This window comes from Natator depressus, chromosome 1 (assembly GCF_965152275.1).
Source record: "Natator depressus isolate rNatDep1 chromosome 1, rNatDep2.hap1, whole genome shotgun sequence".
NCBI classification, from domain to species: Eukaryota; Metazoa; Chordata; order Testudines; family Cheloniidae; genus Natator; species Natator depressus.
Window position 1 is genome coordinate 230,942,649 of NC_134234.1, and position 19,000 is coordinate 230,961,648.

At 39.5% G+C, this 19,000-nt stretch overlaps 1 protein-coding gene across 11 annotated transcripts in view; it reads right to left on the bottom strand.

Moving 5' to 3' along the window:
- SOX5 (SRY-box transcription factor 5) overlaps nt 1-19,000 on the bottom strand; it is a 606,300-nt gene that overhangs the window by 73,676 nt on the left and 513,624 nt on the right. For all 11 annotated transcript variants that reach the window (XM_074937768.1, XM_074937807.1, XM_074937745.1 and 8 more), the window contains one exon: nt 1,294-1,440. In XM_074937768.1, the coding sequence (XP_074793869.1) occupies nt 1,294-1,440 (147 nt within the window). The remainder of the gene's footprint in view (nt 1-1,293; nt 1,441-19,000) is intronic.

The following is a 19,000-nucleotide window of genomic DNA, read 5'->3' on the forward strand; positions in this document are numbered from 1 at the left end:
TATATCTATCTATATGTAGATATAAACACAAATGGCAGCCCTTATTCTGCAACCTCTGAGTTGTACGTATGCAAGTAGTCTCACTCAACATCACTGGAGCAGTTCCATTGAACACAGAACTTAATCTTGATTCATTAACATGACTGGTTCAGGTTTCTTACCATTCAACTTAGGGTGGATAGGGGTTGCTGAAACAGGCTCTACAATACATTAATGCTAACCCAAAGAGGAAAGTAATAAAAAGATAAGGAAGCCATTTTCTTCATGGTCTTATGGTCCACTGTATTGTATGCATATCTGATTTAAATTTATCAAAGTCACAGATGTTGATTTAGCAACAGAAAAAAGGCGTCTCTAATGTATTTGCTATGTTCATTTAACCTAGCTCACTTTGTCCAGGCAAAGAATATGGAGGGACAGAGCGATATAGGAGCTTGAAGGTAAGGACAAGTATACTCAATTTACTTTGAGAAAATCTGATTTTAACTTCAGCAACCAAATCCTCAACAAACAACTGCTGAGAAATGACAGAATCTCAAATTAACATCACTTGACCAACAGTCCAATGAAGTTTCAACATGTTATGTGGATACGATGCATTCTGTGCCTTTGTTTTAGCTGTGGTCAACTTGCCAAACACAGGCGATGTTTTGAAGATTTGATGACAATTGCTAACCTGACTTTCGAAGACAGCATAAATCTCATTCCTCAACCACCTCCAAATTACTCTGGGTAGACCCCCTTCATTATATAAACAAGATTAAAATATGTTCTGTGATACAATGGCCACCAATTGAGAGTCAGTCCTGCCATTGGATATGCACTTAGGGTCCCCACTGATTTCAGTGCATGAACCCCAGGGCAGAATTTGGCTCTGGATGAGATGCCATGCTGCTATCATCTTTTGTTGCAGTACCACTTATATGGCTATGGGTTAAAGGTTAGGGGGAAAATCGTAGTTGTGTGCTAGAATGGTAGGCATGCAAGCTTAGTCTTTTGCACATTACCAAAGGATGGAAGAAATAATAATCTTGTGGCTCAGGCATTAGATGGGACTCAGGAGAGCTGCATTCAGTTCCCAGCTCTGTTACTGGCTTCCTCTGTGACCTTGGGCAAGTCACTTACTGTCACCATGCCTGAATTCCCCATCAGTTAATTGGGGATAAGAGTATTTCCCCTATTTCATAGGGGTATTGTGAAAATGAATCTGTAACCACCTGGGAGGTATCATATTGACACCATGTAAATACTGAGAGAGAAGCAAACACCTGCTCCTTTACAATGACACAGTACCTTGCTTTTGGGTGGAGGACTGTTTGTGCTCTTGTCTGTGTGGATACTGGTAGGGGAAACAGCAGCACCAAGGTTGCCTTGGGGTATGCCAGGTATCTTGCCTCCTGGAGACACTTGCATTGCAGCAAGCTGAGCAGCATACAACTGCTGTAAAGAAAAGACAGGAGAGAGAGAGAGAGAATGAAACATTGCCAATAAACAAATAAAAACATCTTTCAAAAATTTCTCCTACTACTGTATTTTTTTCAGGCTTTTTTTTTTTTTTTTTTTTTTAAAGCTAGCACACTGGCATATTTCAAGACAGGAGCTGTCACCTCAACTTTTGTGAGTCATTCCTCAGGGGAGGAATGACAGACATCACAAGTGAAATGGCCTAGCTTCAGCGTGCATCCAGAGATTCAAAACAAATAGCAACAGCCTAACTTCATGCTTTGCCTGAGCCATTTGATCAATCATTTTGCTTCCTGAAAGGACCTGACCATAAGAGCATCCCATCCTATCAATATTATATTAACACCCAGCCTGTGACATTTACCGTCATCATATTGTTCACTCTGCTATTATGTTACATGCCTCTCCCTTACTCTGTGTGTGGCTTGCCAATTTTGACTGTAAGCTCTTTGGGGCAGGGACTCTTTGCTGCTTTGTGTTTGCACAGCACATGCCACAATGAGGCCCTGTTCTCAGGTGGTCCTCGGGCACTACTGTAATAAACATTAATAAGAATAAATTATTATTTTGCATTATATTACAGTAGCAACTAGAGGCTCCAATCAAGATTGAGACCTCTTTGTGTTAGGTGCAGCAGAAACATATGGTAAGAAAAAAAATGTTCTAAATATTAAAGGCCCTGAGCCATCAAGGTACTTAATGACATTTTAACTTTAAGAACTGAATAGTGACATCAAAATCATGTGTTTAAAGTTAAGCACCAACTTAACTGCCTTGCTGTATTGGAGCCAAGAACTGAGAGGAAACAGGTAACCGGTGCATGCAAGCAACCTTAACTCACAAACAAGAGGTGAAAACAAACACCATGAGCAAGAAAAGCAGTGTGTGATACGACACAAACTGATTTACATATAGAAGAGAACAAAAATGAAGCTGGATAGAAGTCTGGATGGCTCAGGGAACTGTTTACAGGATAACAGAGTCAGTTTCATCAGGCCAGACCAAATCCACGGTGACCCGGCTTGGGGAGGATGTTCCAAGCAGGGCTCGGCAAAACAATGTTTAACAACCCTCAAGGTACAAAAATACTGCCTCTGGGTATGTGCACAAATATCACACGGAGTATATATGCTCTGTAAAGAATATATGATGGTGTGGTCAAATGTGCAGGTTTCTTTACCATGAGTTTAGGATAACTTATATGGCTCATTCATAGTGAAGACACAAGTGATCTATGCAAGCCATCCCAAACCTTGATACCTCACCACTATCATGTTTTTTCTGTATAGCTTTTCCGCCTGTACTTGTGTCCAGTCCTGGTCCTTTTATTTTTTTTTTTAAATCTAAGCTGCTTCTGCTCCTTTAAATTTAATTAATACTGCTCCAAGTCCTTCCTTATTTCCTCTTCTCTCCTTTTCTTCTTTGGTTTAATATTCTCACTTTTGTTTCTTTTAATTTTATTTTTTATTTCTTCATTTTTACCTCCGTTTATTCGTCATCTCTTTCTTTCTTGACATTCATCTCTCCCCTTCTTCCTCCACACTCTTTCCTTCCCATTCATCCATTCTTTAATTCTCTCCCTCCTCTTCCTCACACACCCACTTATTCATTCGTTTGCCCTATCATCCTCACCCAATCCCAGTCAACTTCAGACACAGCCACCCAGCCACAAACCACAGTGATGGATGCAAAATAAATACCTAAACAGACAGATGGCCACGCTCCCTCACTCTTTAATGGGTCCTTAAAAAAGAAGCCACTCTTGTAGCCATACAAGGAGAAAGGAATGGGGGCTTTGACACAACAAACAGGAGCTGCTGTGGCAGTAGTGCAAAGAGAACCAGGCTTCTTTCACCAATGTAGAACTGGGTGGGGAGGGTGGTAGTTCTTCAAGAGACCAAAGGGGACACTTCTGTGCAACAGCGCAATAGAGTAGCACCCTGGATCAAGGGAGCTGTCCAAACAGACATATACCTGGGTGGAGGCAGACCAGTGCCAGTTGAGACAGGGACCAGACCACTAGGTAAATGCCAGTCTGAATCAGGCAGTAAAAGTAGTTTGACAAAAAGGTAGGGAGCTGTTTGTGGTAGGATAGAAGGTGGCAAAATGGCCCATTGAACTGGAAGACAGTAGGCCCCACAAATATTAGAGTGATGGGTAAGATATAAAAACATAGATTACATACCAGAGAGGTGGTCAAGGCAAGGCTTAACTATATAGGACCTTCAAGGTAATGATGAGGGTGTTTTAATTTGATCTGGAAGGGGGCATTTAGTAGGCACTACTGATGCTCCAGGACACGGGAGGATTATAAAGTTCTGCTAATCAACTGACAGAGTCATGACAGAGAAACAATATTCTCTTTCAGAGGCCCCTGGAAATGCTCGTGTTCTATTATTCTTTAAGAGTGAACAATCAAATAGGACATTCACCCTGAAAGGAAAGGGGAGCACCTAACTCAAGTAGGTCCATGACATTAGGCAGAATTTCCAACTTCTCCACCTCCTATCCCTACTCCAAGTACCAGATCTGTATGGGGTGTGTGTATGTCATAGAGACCGAGAGTTTGTACCACTTTACAGCTGTGAGTGGTCTATGCGCAATGGCTAGGAAGCAGTCAATCCTAGGTGAGAGCTGCTTGTAGTATTGACACCCAGCTTTTCTGACAGCCTAAAAAGAAAGGCCCAGGATTAAATGGGCATCAGAGGCTGAACTTCCCTAATCACCCCTATGCAGAGGGCAGCAGAAGGCTATAGTTTGAGAGGGCAAGTGGAACTTAAGTATTGCATAGGCCTTGTACTGGCCCTCTGTTCAGGGATAAATTTTGTCCTCAGAGAGGTGGTATCTTGAAAAGTGTTGCCACATACTGGTGGAGCATGGAACAGTATGGGAGACAGGGTGGAGGGAAACTTGAAATGCCACCACCCATGCTGAATCTATTCTGTGGGTAAATAGATGCCTTCAATCTCCTGGGCTGTCAAGCTGACATTTTTCACCTCTATTCAATCCTTTTAATAATTTAAGAATATAAATTTAAAAAAGTAAATGAATCTAAATGAAAGGTTCCAATCTTATCCCAGCAGAAAACAGGTTTTCTGCCCCAAACTACCAATGTATGTAGTATTTTTAATGACGAATTGTCATACAGGGTTGCAAGGTCAGGCTTTGCACCACCAAAACCAAAGGGCAAGCTGCATAAGAGCAGTCACTGCAAATAACTATTCCAGCTTGTGCTGCTATAAACTCTTGCTCCATTTAAAAATGGTGGAACTGACTTTCTGAGTAAATAAAAAGTTAGTCCATCTAAATGGCTCCAAGCTGTGCAGTGAAAATGGGTTGGATTCTTAATTAGCCAGTGAGATTGTTCCCAAAGCCCTGCCCATATTGAAAAATGGAATGAAATATGCAATAGGCAGGACACATCTCAGCTTGTTAATATTGTGGCATAAGTTTGAGCTTTGACATTATTGAGTGTGTCTATTCAAATTTAATCATTTCAGGGGATGATGGCTTATGACAAACAAAAGGAAATTATATGGACACATCCCGTGAATTGAGATGGCTAATGGAAAACAAATAAGAGAGTTTATGGGTATGGTAAATAAAGCAATCAAACTGAAACAAAGGGACAGTTCTATCCTGAGGTTCACAACAGAGAACCTCAAAATCTGGAATAAAATGTATGCATCGGAAAGGCCGCCAGCAGTCTTTATGTTGAATTGTCGAGTCAACACAGTCTGTATCCTGCCGTCAGCCAAAATGTGCCTATTCTGTGCATCCTCAGATCTTTCACAGTGATGAAGGTAGCACCTCAGAAATGAAATGGGTGTAATTTACACTACACAATTGCTGGGATAAACCATTCTTGAGCATCCTTAAATGTATGCCCAATAGGGAACATCCCCACTATTGGAGATTAGTACATGACTTCCAGCTAATTATAGACACAAATGTAATCTCCGGCATTTAGGGGATGTCAAGAGCTGTGTAAGAACCTTTGGAGGACTCTGAGTCCATAGGCCATTGAGTGGTTTACCTTCACCAACTGGCAAAGCTTCATTAATTACAATGGAGTTATGTCAATTTATGCAACAGTTTATTTTTGCTATTTATGACAAAAAGGGATAATATTCCCCTTGAAATAGAATAGACAATATTGTTATGAACTTTTGCTTCTTCAAAAAGGGAAGAATTGGGTCTTTAGAAAGAAATTAAATCTTAACTTCTATGATTTATTTATAACCAAATAATCACCTTTCAGATGCCCTGCCCATATGCAGTATTGTATACCGGTTTACTGTCTTCTCATTAACCTATTATGAAAATCTGCGTACATGCAGAATCATCAGAACAAAAGAACAATTGGCTACACTTGAAAATGAAAACCAATTATTTTTAGATTATTGAACCTGTCTCTGTTCGTAAGTCATTAAGCAGCCCCCTGCCTTTCCCACAGGTCATCAACTAAAAACATTTATAATTCATCCTATATATTAACCAGGAATATTCTGCTGAACTCTCCACTGCTAGCGGCACTTGGCTTGATGACTGTGTAGTACATCAATAGCATAGCTTTAAGGTTAGACTGGCTTTGAAAACTTCCCCCTTGGGCATTGTTATTATATGTTAAGAATGCTCATTACTGCGTTGAGGATAAACCAAAAATGAGATCTTGTTCTATTAATAAGGAAAATGAGAATGGGATTTAACAGCAATTTTAAAAAGATTTGAAAAAATATACCTTAGAAATTATATGTGTTTTTATAATACCATGCTAGTATTAAAATAATTTTTATTTGTGAGGTGTTGAGATTAATATCTTTTCTCAAAAAAAAGGAAGAATAAAAGCAAGTGGCATTGGATACTGAATACTGGGCTAAATTTGTCCCTGGTGTAACCTGTGATTTCAATGGAGTTATGACAGGGATGAATTTGGTCCCTGTATATAAATGTTTGGAATTGTGGATTGATCCAACACTTCAAAATCTGTGTCATTCTGAGTCCCACCATTACAAATATACACATGAATGGGCCCTGTTCTTAGACTTCATAGCCGTGATGGCTTTGATTTTTTGCATGATTTGAATGAAGAAATGGTATAAAATGAGATTCTCTTAATCAAAATACATGAATTTAATCTTCTTCACTATGAATTTGATGCTTATCTCAGGAAACATATCAGGTGTACCAAGGGAAGTGTGTGTGGAAAATGGAGTTGGTTTGGATGAATTCATTGCTCATTTCCATAAAGTGGGTGAAGAAATTAGAAAAAAAAGGAAGAATTCACCCAAATCAACAAATTACATGCAACCTCCTCGTGAATATTCTTTTTAAATCACCGGTGATATGTAGAAAGCTGCTCCTATCAGCAACATGTGGTAAATCTGCCTAGATTTCACATGCACAGAGTTCTTCACCAAAGTCTAATCTATGGGCATGTCTACACTTACCAGGGATCGACGCTGCAGCGATTGATGCACCAGGGGTCGATTTAGCGGGTCTAGTGAAGACCCGCTAAATGAACCACAGATCGCTCTCCCGTCGACTCCGGTACTCCACCGAAAGAAGAGTAAGGGAAGTCGAAAAAGAGAATCTACAGCACAGTGCAGACACCGCAGTATGTCGACCTAAGCTACGTCAACTCCAGCTACGTTATTCACGTAGCTGAGTTGTGTAACTTAGGTCGACTTACCCCCATAGAGTAGACAAGGCCTACGAAAGGTACAAATATCAGACATTCCTTTTGTCACTTTCCATCTCTTTTTCCTTCAAAGATGGCTACATCAAATTTACAAAGGACCATTCTAATTTGTATCTGCACAGAGCGCATCTGCATGGGCATAGACTTTAGCACTTGAGTGCCTAGGTGGCTATTTGCCTGCACAAACATGGGATTTTGAATACAAAAGGGTGCATGTGCACAAATTTAAGAGATTTTTTTAAAAAATCCAGCCCTCAGAGTCCATTACAAAGCCAATTTTGTTCAACTATAATGGCTGAGTTTGCCAGTTTTCAGTTTATGGAACCTCAAGATAATGACAATATAGCACAGGATCTTGGTCGGCACTTATACCTTAAAAAATATATAAAAAGACTTCAGTGGCCCAAGGTATCAGCCAATGATCATTGCTTTATCTTCAGCGTGCCCTTATCCCAGCCAGAGCGCGTTAGTACAATATTAGCAGCAGACAATGTATAAGAGATAGCAGTTTTTCAAGGCATCAGAAGTGATATCGTTGACAGCATCTACCTGGATGAACCATCTTCAGACAGTTTAATCTTATTTCCATGATTCTCAAAAGCCGCTGTGCACATCCACATGCATGCAGACATTGCCTTTTGGTGACAGAAGAATATTATGTGGACTACAGAGACTACAGTGCATGTTAACAAGCCATATCGTTCCTTTTTATGGCTGTAATGATCAACTAATTTCCATTTAAATTCCAACTATAGGTTTGTACTATACTTCTTTAGTCTAGAGGAGAAAGGCATAACAAGAATCAATGACTGGAATTTAAAGCCAGACAAATTCAAATCAGATTAAAATTAAGGCACAATTTTTTTCAACAGTGAGGGTCCTTAACCACTGGAACAAACTTCCAGGGGAAGTGGTGGATTCTCTCTTTTTTGAAGTCTTCAGATCAAGACTATTTATTTAACAGTCCCTTCTGGCTTTAAAAATCTATGAATCTAACTAAGGAAGAGATCTTAAAAGGAAACAAGGCTTCACTAGTAAATATAATAAGTATTGACAGACAAAGCAAGATTTCACTAGTACATGTTCTGTGCACAAAGTTCAAAGTAGAGCAACCAAAATGCTTCTACTGTGTTAAAAATCCTTTTGAAACAGAAATCAGATTCTTCATTAGTACAATAGGGTCTGGTAATTATGGTAATGAAATCTCCATAGTCTCAAGCATATAGCCCTTAGTCATAAGAATAATTTTCATTTAAGTCTATGTGATTACTCACATGAGTAAACTTTTCGGGATCAGGAGCTGGGCAAATCCAGTAACATTTTCGGCATCACACCTATAGAGCTTATTTTGTTTGGGTTTTTTTAAGTTTGTGGTTTCATCAAACTTTTGAATATATGTTTTATGATTCTAAACTATTGTTCTCCCACGGAAATTTAATTACTTGTATGTACAACTAAGTGGAAAACAGCGCAATATAGTTTATAAATAACTTTGAAAGCAACTCTTGCCTTGCTTCTCAGACAAGAGGTACAAAACTGGTCGGAGAAAGAAAGAAAATTAACAACATGAAGCAGCCCAGAATTTGAGTTTTGCTACCATGAAACAGAATTTGGACTTCCAGTGTTTTCAGTTCTTCTCTAGATCAACAACTGTTGAGTGGGTTCTAAATTTTGCTAAATCTAATTTCCCATCCCTACATTTATAATAATACTTTACAATTTGATAGCAGTTTCCACTGGCGAATCTCAAAGCCCTTTCCAGACATTAATAGATTAAAAAAACTAAAATGTGAGAATAGGCACAGAGGCTTAATGACTTGCTCATGGTCACCCAGGAAATCAGTGCGAGAGCCTTGAATAGGACCCAGACTTCACATCTCCCTAATACTGTGCCTTAATCACAACTGTAGGAACTTATCAATACACACTTCCTATCAAAGGCTAACAAGATTTGTTAGTCTTTGTGATAGTACATCATTGTAAACTTTGTGATTAAGATTGGCTGCCCCTTTCAAATTAGTGTTTAACTGAAAAACTGCCCAAGTAGCATACATATTTGTACATACAATGTACACATTATATGACAGTAACTGAAATGGAGTGGCTATATGGAATATGTATTGAAAAGGAAATTTGACAGAGTCTTCTGGAGAAAGGTTGTTAGACAAAATGTTGCATACGAATCGTCGAGAAATCTAATAAATAAATACTGTAAACATGCAAAGAAATCTATCATCAGTTTATGCCCATCTTAGTTTGTTGCATGAAACAACAACATAGTTTATTCATGCTGCCATTCCCATTCTTCATTATTAAATCAAAGGGGCTTTTTTTTTAAAAAAAAGATAATCTCATAAGATAGACTTTTTGAAAGTAAAGCATTAAAATGTTACCCTCTTGATGATATATGCATGAATGTGTGTAAAGCAAAGGAGGCGAGGGTTATGTGGAAGACAAATAAACAACAGGGATGTGGAATTTAAAAAGGCCAGAATTTTCAGTGTAATCTATAATATTTTTTTCACCAGCTATTCTGTAATGCAGATCAAGGGTGTGTGTGTGGCTGGGTTCCATATGGAGACTCGAGTCATACAGTTGTGTCAATGTAGTTCTTCTTTTACAAGTTTGAAGTCAGTAAAGTGGCATGGGCATTGTGTTCTTCTAGGAAAAACTTACGCTACCTATTTGTTTACTATAAGGATGTTTCCTAAGAGCTTATTTAGGATATATCCAGATCCCTGGCAACTAGCTTGGAGCACTTGACTGTATTAATTGTAATTCCCCACTTGCAAGAGGAAAATTCTCTGAGTGGCCATTTGACAAATGTAATCTCATAGTATCCTGCTTTACTTGACTGGTATTGTACACAATCATTCATTTTTATCCATTAAGTGGGTAGACTAGTTAAATAAGCAAACACTGCCAGCAGGTTTACTGTATATAAGGTTCCACAGGTTTCAGACAGCTGAACTATAATTAAGACATTCCACTACTTTACACACCTCTTTAAGCAACTCTTTTCGCAGTTTTTATTTATAGATTTTCTGTTTGTGTTTTAAGTTGCAATATACAACAGGGAATTAAAACAGGAATATGCTGTGGTTGTTTTAGAATGGATGCTGAATCAATGACTGCCAGTCTGAACACTTCTTTCACTTCTGTGTTAAGAAATAAAACAGATTACGGTCTCCGTCTTTCAATTGCATCTGTGCTGGCAGACCTATGCAGATGTTCAGAGCCCCAGTGAAGTCATTGGGGCCTCATATGGACCATGTTTTTCAGCAGTGGAGAACAGAGTCCACGAAACTACAAGAAGCCCTCCTTATCAGCTAAGAGATCACTCCAACAATCAGTCAGTACAGAGCTGTTGATCTTCTGACTTCAGCCACTGCAAAAGTTCTCTACAGAGAAGGCCATATCATGGAAATAGAATGGACAATACCAAAATTGGGTGGAAACAGATAACATTAAAATGTAGTTTGCAGGAATTTCACTCTGTAATTTTGCAAATTAATGATATTTCCAACAGCCCAACTCTAGATACACCCTTAAGTCACCTGTATTCTCCCTCGGTGCTTCAGCAAAGGTACCCACTTTCAGGCTTCTGGCTTCCCTGTCCATCGCCTGACTAGGGAGTAGATGTTTATGATCCAGAACGAGTAAAATAAATAAATAAATAAATAATTCCACTTCTTTAACTTAAAAGTAGCAAAAATTGATTTAAAAGCAAATTTAAAATTGCTCCAGGACAAATACTTGTTTGTAAAGAAGAAGGGGTAGGTGAACAGAAGGGTTTGCAATGGAAACACTGAGAAACTCTTAACTAGAGTTGCACTAACCTGAGCAACTATCATGAAGTAATAATAATATTATGCAGAAACCTTTGCTCATTATGTTATTCCTAATGCATTCTCATTTCACTTTAGTACTTGGGTTTGATGAGGGGGTTAACAAGGGAGGTGGTGTTCGAGTGGGTGCGAATGAGGAATGTTGCTAAAATAGGAGCTATTTAAACAGTTTTGTGTTTAATATCATCTGAGGCCATATAATTTTTTTTGCAGGTAACATATGCACACATTCTGAGAATGACAATGGCTTTGATACAACACAGATAACATCTAGGCATATTGCTACTGTACAGTGCATCCTCAAGGAACCAGTGTTTTTTTTCCCACCTGGTACTATATATTAGAGCCTAACACATCAGGAATACTAGTGCTTTGGCTTCTTGTGCTTGAAAGGTTTCCTCAAAAATGTGGATAAAACCCCATTGATCGTTTCTCACCCTCCCCCTTTCCTGAACATCACAAGCCATCTTCATGTACTGCAGAGCAATCCATTTCAATGTGTTCCAGCATCTTCCTCCCCCTATGATGTACAACCTATTTGATTGACCCTTTTTATGCTGCTCCAAGACTGGCTGTTTATTACAGTGAGATGATGAACACTACTCACTGCTTCCTCAGGTCAACAACTAGTATATATACCTCCCCTCCATTTCATGAAAGATCAAGGATGCTGGGATTGTCCCCCTTTACATAGCCATGACTGACTCTGTACCTTTATCTCTAAATACACGTAGTATTTCAGTCCAGAGCATGGAAAGTCTCTTGTGGACCCTCCCATCTACCAATTATATATGTAAGTATTTCTGCCAATTAATTTTTCCATGACACAAGCAACATTACCCAATATTTGTGATTCCACTGTGGGAAGCATGAATAATGCGAGAAACACCACAGTTGTCTACTACAGAGAAAGACACTCTTCTCTGCCAAAGTCAGCAACTGTGAAACTTCTCTTAACTTTTTCAGCTGATATCTTAGCATCACACACAGCTTTTTGGCCAAGGTGACTGTGAAAGATATGGCAATTTCCTGCAATATCCTTGGGAGGCCTTTCTGAGATAGGTTTAAGTATCTTTGTAGTCCACTGCATTAATATGCAATGGTTATGTATTATTATGGGCCTGGATGATCAAAGGAATATACTGAACAATGTGGCAGACAAGAAAGCTCTTCTGGGACAAGATGAATGGAGAGGAATGCCTGGGAAATACGTAGGAGATGAATGCAAATTTTTCATGTCTGATTATGCAAAAACCCAGCCTTTTGAACCTATACCCTGAGGAGAGGGTGATTGTCTGCCGATTACCTGTTCCCAAAGGTTGGAGATCAAATGCCCAAGCTGTGTAAAGAAACAGGCTGATCTGCCAAGCGTTCTCAGCTAAGGCTGTAATGAACTTGTGACCACAGAAAAACCTCTTTGTGAGGTTTGACAGACTAACTCCTACCAGAGCCCTTGTTGGAGTTGGGGGTGATCTCTGATAAGCTTATTAGCATGCATATAGGTTCTTCTTTTGTTTTTAATATGTTCTTTCTGTAATGCTTTTACATTCAGAATAAATGTGCTTGCTTAGAAAGGGCTGTGTGGTAACTTATAACTGTGGGCAGTTATACTGTTCATAGCCTCTGGAGAGAGAGCGAGCGAAGTGCAGTTACTGGCCATTTAGGCAGTCTGGCTTCCTGGGGATATCACAGTGCAGGCAAGGAACTGTGCAGCCTGGAAAAACCCTGGTCAGGAGAGAGGTCTCTACTCTAGAGCGGTGATGTCTGAGAAGCCTGGGGACTAGAGTGGGTGCTTTCAAGGGACCATGGAAGTATTCACTATAATAAGAGGAGCACCTTAGGTAGTCATAAGAAGGCTTCCTAACCATGTGGGCAACTTGGTATACTCCTCACTCTCACCACAAACTACCATTTTTTAACAACACTAAGATAGTTCAAGAATCAGTGTTAGATGTGCTCTTGAAGCTACTTGGCAAGAAATGGCACTGTTGTTGGATGGAATATGTTTGAAAACACAGGGAATGAACTACTATCTCATCACTAGGGTAGTCCCAGTCCTGAGGCACACTGGCATGGGGAAACTTGCATTAAACCTGTTCTATGGTTAGAAGACTTCAGTCCACTGTCATCTCAATCCAGAATCTTTCATAAATTCTAAATCGCTATTAATAAAACCTTCAGAAACTTCAAGCCAGTTGACCTTCAGGCTCATGTCCTACAATACATCAAAGAACTCTTTTCCACCTACCATTTATATCTTGTCCTCCGTTATTATTTATATGTGACCAGTATCTAACTAGCTGGAATTGTCTGGGCTATCCAGATGAAAACAGAAATTAGACTACAGTAGAAATGAAACACTAACTTACAGAGTACACACCAACAGAAAGGATTGTCTACTTTACATTGAACAAGTCTTTTCAATTCTCTACATTTCATGCTAACAACTGAATAATCTTTTCAGTTGAAGGCACCCTTGTCCAAATTCAAGAGAAAAATGTAACTTTTTTTTCAGGTTGAACAAATGACATGGAAGGGAACTTTTTCTTTTTCCAAACCCATTATGATGAATAATGATGCGTAAAGCTACATATTCAATGCAGTAAGCAAGAAAAAGAAGTACATAACTCCCAACAACCGGAATGTGGGTTGCATGCCATATCACTTTGGCCTTGCACAGGAAATGTATATGTTAACATCTACATTACAAAGTAGACTCTGAGCCCAAATAAAAAGAGAGGGAGCAATCACAATTGACTCAAATCTACCTATCTATGAAACTGCAGAGGTGGAAGTGAGGATGGAATTTGGGCCACTGCATTTACACTGTATTTTATCTGTAGTGGTGTGTGAAACACTTCCGGAAATAACATAAATACATAAAAATTAAGTTTTGATTTAATAGGCAGAGGGACATTTTTTCCTCAGAGGGTAAATCTTATTTGGAATCATCTTCTTTTGGAATACTCTGCTTCACTAAAATTTGTGCTTGGACTTAGGAAAAGTAAACAGAACAATTATCTGGACACAGACACTTTGAGGTCAGATTTTCAGAGGTACACCTCTAACCCAATATAACGCTGTCCTCAGGAGCCAAAAAATCTTACCGCGTTATAGGTGAAACCGCGTTATATCGAACTTGCTTTGATCCACCGGAGCGCGCAGCCCCCGCCCCCCCCCGGAGCGCTGCTTTACCGCATTATATCCGAATTTGTGTTATATCGGGTCGCGTTGTATCCGGGTAGAAGTGTATCTGGACACCTAAAAATTCAGAAAGGTGCCTAGTGGGATTTTCAAAAGTATCTAAGTGACTTAGGGAGTGAATGGGAGTTAGGCCCCTAACTGGTTTAGGCACTTCTGAAAATCCCACTAGACACCTACCTGCATTTTTAGGCACCTAAATACCTGGCCCTTGGAATATAAATGCAATTAGTTGATTAAGTATGGTGATTTTTGCTCATAGGCCCATAGCGAGATTTTACTTTAATTTTTTTCCCTCATTTTTAACAATAGAGTTTCCATATTGGGTCACACCATAGGTCCATCATGCCTGGTATCCTTCCTCTAGCAGTGGACAGTTACTGACGCTTCAGAAGGAAGAACACCACTTACAGGACATCATGCCAATCAGGACATGTACATGGAGAAATTCCTTATCCCAGTGGTGAGCAGCACATATTCTGCTTTACACCTTTCTCTGGAGCTTTGAGAAAGGGACCACCATCCATTAGGATAAGGAGGCATATCCCACAATTACCTGTTATTTTAGGGCTGGTGGACTTTGGTTGTTAACACTGCCCTTAAATACTGAGGTTATTTTTAATGCATCCATTGTCCCATGCTACAACAGGCTCCACAAGACCGGACTCTTATTCTCTTATTCTATTACAGTTAGGATTAGAATAAAGGTCTGCATGAGTGCATCCCTTTGCAGAATCAGGGCCTATGATTGGAAGCCATTATGCAGCCATCTTTAAAGGCCTGTTCTGCAGTCCTTAATCAAGCAAAACTCATACAGAAACCAATGGGACTTTTTGCCTATATGACAGACTCTCATTGGTTTCAGTGAGCTTTGGGTGAGATCCTGAAAGAACACTGGCAGGGTCTCTCTCATCATGTTCAAAATGTTTTAACTTTCTCTGTGGTTTATAATTACCCCACTATAATTTGAACTTGAAATCTGTTTCTTCCTGCTGTTCCATCAAACAAGCTGGTAAGTTATTATAGGGTTGCTTCTGGTTGGTAAGCTGTTGGCACTGATTTCTCTACAAAATGTTTGACCAGCTTCAGATGAAAAGCATTACATAAACTGCAAAGTGTTCTCATTCACAACAGTGACAAGAAAAAAGGAGTTTGGAGTGTTTAGCTGTAGCAAAAGATGTATTAAAAGGACTACGCAGCCTTTGCACACAAATATGAGTGAGAAATAAAAATAGTCACGCTGCTTAGCCCGCTCGACTTTAAATGCCCTACAGCAGAAGCCAGCAGCCCCAAACACAGATTCTCATTGACCTGCAGGAAATCTAAGAAGTTGCCAGCTATACTATCCTTTCCACTTCCCCTGCCTGCTTCTCTTCCATATTCTGATGACTGTTTATGAGCTCAGCTGTCATTCTTTGCACCAGGGAAAGATAGATGGGACACACCAACCCCAACCTAAGTGACCTTTGGATGTGACAAGATTTTTAGGTCAGTCTTGCTAAATAGAAGACTTGGTGTATCGAGGCTCGCCTCAGGGTGAAATTTCCAGTGAATTTATTATCTCCCAATGCCCTTTGGACTGCTTCCCACCATCAAACACCATGGCAGCACTCGGAACAGGAAGAAATACATTAACTGGAATCTGATCGTTTTAAAAGGTTACAGCTGCCCAAATATAATTTAATTTCATACTTGCCCTTTGAGGGTTTGGTGTATATTTTCATTTTATGACTGCAAATGATAAAGCTCTTAAGATTCCAGGCAATAAAAAGGGAAGCGGGGGGGGGAGAGAAAGTATTTTAAGGGTTAGAGGTCTATTCAGTTCATACTCCATGAGTAAGGTGGCAAATTTGCTTTTTAAAAAAATCCAACATTTCTCTCTCTTTTTTTTTTAAATTTGTCTACATCCCTCCTTCTTTCACTTGATCATGAGCAACAGCATGTTCCACTAAAATCAGACCTGTAACACAAACCACCACATTGAGATGCCCTTTGGTTTGCAAGCAGACAGTGATGCAGTATCAATACAGGCCCTGATTTAGGAATGTGTCCCTACTCAACTCAGGACAGCACTTAAGCCCTAACTTGAAGCCAATGGGACTTAGATAGTTGCTTAAATTTACGCATCTGCCTACATGCTTTCTGAAATTGGGGTCTCAATCTGCTTTGTTTTGAAATGCTCTCTTTTCTGGCATTTCTATTTCCAATTTGACATCTTCTCTCACATGCAGGACAAATTCACTTACCAATGCCCAGACAGGGTGTTAAAAACCTGGGCATCCAAAGCAGTTCATTGGGGTGGGGGGTCAACTCAGTATCCCCAGATCCCAATGCCTGAGCAGTAACAAATCTTTGAATGCCAAGACAGTGAGGGAATGCAGCATCCTAAAAAACGAATCTTCATTCTTTCCTTTGTCACTGGTGAGTCAAAGAAAACCACATACACTAAAACCATGAGCTACTGTTCACATTCAAGTAGAGCCAGCTTCTGCCTTGATCCTGAGTGGTACTGATCACTCACAACATCCAATAAAGTCAATGAGAGCCGAGTCATAGGATGCTCAACATCTTTGAATCAAGCTTTCTGATATTTGGAGTAACTGTTCCCTCTCCAAAGGAGAAATGGTCTTTTGGGTATTGAGAGAAAAGGAAAAGAACTGGGGAGGGGAGGAAGGATTAAAAAAATACATAAATATATTCGTTTTCAAAGATACCTTAAGGGATTTGGACACTAAATTCCAATTAGAAATTAATGGGTGCTGGGCACCCAAATCTCTTCAGGCTGCTTTGAAAATCTCAGCTATACAGAATACATATGTGTATATACAAACTTGGTTTACTGGATGCTTTGCACATCTATCACAAGGATTCCAAAGCGATTTGCAAATATTGATCAATTAAACATTTCAACCCCCTGTGGGAAAGAAAGGGATATACAGGGATCACTTAACCCACCACTGAAGAGCAACACCACAATATTTAAGTGCTTATCAGTGTTTTCATTATGAACGCCCTAGTTTTCGGGGTTCAGAGTTTAGACATTAAATCACCATAAGAGATGAGCTATGACATCAGCCATGCTCTTTTACCAAATTTAGCTAGATCACTTGGGCTCCCTTCTAAAAATAAATATACTCCTGTATTCTATGCAATGGCCCAAATTACTTTCATAACAACCCTATGACAAGCTGTAGTGTTTTGGTGCATTATTATAGAATACTGTGTCATAATTTGTATGGGATGTTTTTAAGCAAAGCAAAGCAAAGCAAAGAAGGTTTCTATCAACTGCAGATAAAAGTAAAACTTGAAGAGTGCATGCTTTACATTTATAGGACCAGATGTTAGTGTGCCTGAGCAGGTGTGCTAGGAGAAGAGATGGCCCTGTCTCCCATACAGAGCACCTGTTGGGAGGCACACAGAATCTCACTTTTTCGAGCTCCTTGAGTGCAACATGAAGGGAAGATTTAGCATCACCAAATCCCAAAGGGGGCCTAGCATGGCCTGATCCCTTGCACACCTAGTAGTGGTCCTAGGCCTGGTTGGGGGAAGCAGTTGCTGTACTTCCACAGCAGACTCTTTTGAGTCCCCAAAGACATTCTGACTATCTCACGATTCCACAAACAGATTGTCTCTGTAAGCAGCTACTAGTGCAGCATACTACCATTGCTGTGGTTACTAAACCGTAGTATAGCTCACAATATCAGCAGGGGCCTTGTGTAGTACACTTCTTAAATAAAGAGTATAATCATGTAAAACAGACAAGACGCTAAAGATGAAGATACACGTAGTTACTTCTTTTTATAATGTCCACTTCCATTCATATGAAAGAGTGTAACATTGCTTTCCTAGTTTGAATAACCTGAAGATTATGAGCAGATGTAATAATTGGCATGATAGGCTAAAAGCTTTAAAGGTTTTCTGGCATTAACTTTGAAATCCTCCAAAGACTTTTTTTTCAAGTGTTTTCCATTTTTTCTATTTTGAAATTTTTTTTATCTTAAAATTGTTGTAAAAAAAAAAAATCTTGCTCAAAAGAGAAGGAGCACTTGAGTGGCAACTTGCTGACAGCCTCATTCTCTGTGACACAAGAGCTTGCATGACTCTGAGATGACCCTTCAAGTTTTGTGGTGCATGTTGGGCCAGGCAAGTTATATGTGGTGTGTCTGGGATCATGTGATTAACGTGTTAAGAAATTTTGATCACCTGTATTCATTGTGGACTGTCTATAAAGGAATTGAACCAGAAGAGGCAAAAAAAGTAATATCTCCCAAAGTGGAAGGGATGCTTAGGAATTCATCTGTAGGTTTCAGATGTAGATTTGGAGCTCAAACATAGTAACCGAAAGCCCATATAAAAAGGTTACTGGTCTGGCTTAAAAGATAGTCAAAAGGCATTGAGAGCTAAAGGTTTGCTTGCTCTTGATGAGATTGAGACTGCAAAACGTTGAGCACCCTCAAATTCCAGTGACTTCAAACAGGAGATGAGGACATGAAGGACTTTCTAAAAGGAACTAAGCAACCTGCAGGACTGAGGCCACTGTGCCAAGGTATTGCAGCGTACGAAGTTAGTAGTACCACATGTTTATATCAGACACTACTATTTAGCACAATTTGCTGAGTAAGTTTAACGTACTTAAAGTTACTTCTCCAAGTATTTTTGTATCTTCTATTTGCATAAAACAGTTGAGTGCAGACTTTAAAAAGAAAACAAACTGAAGCTATCATGCTGACTTCTGTGACTGAAACTGTGAAATACCTAATTTCTTTAGATTCTAGATTTGTGCATG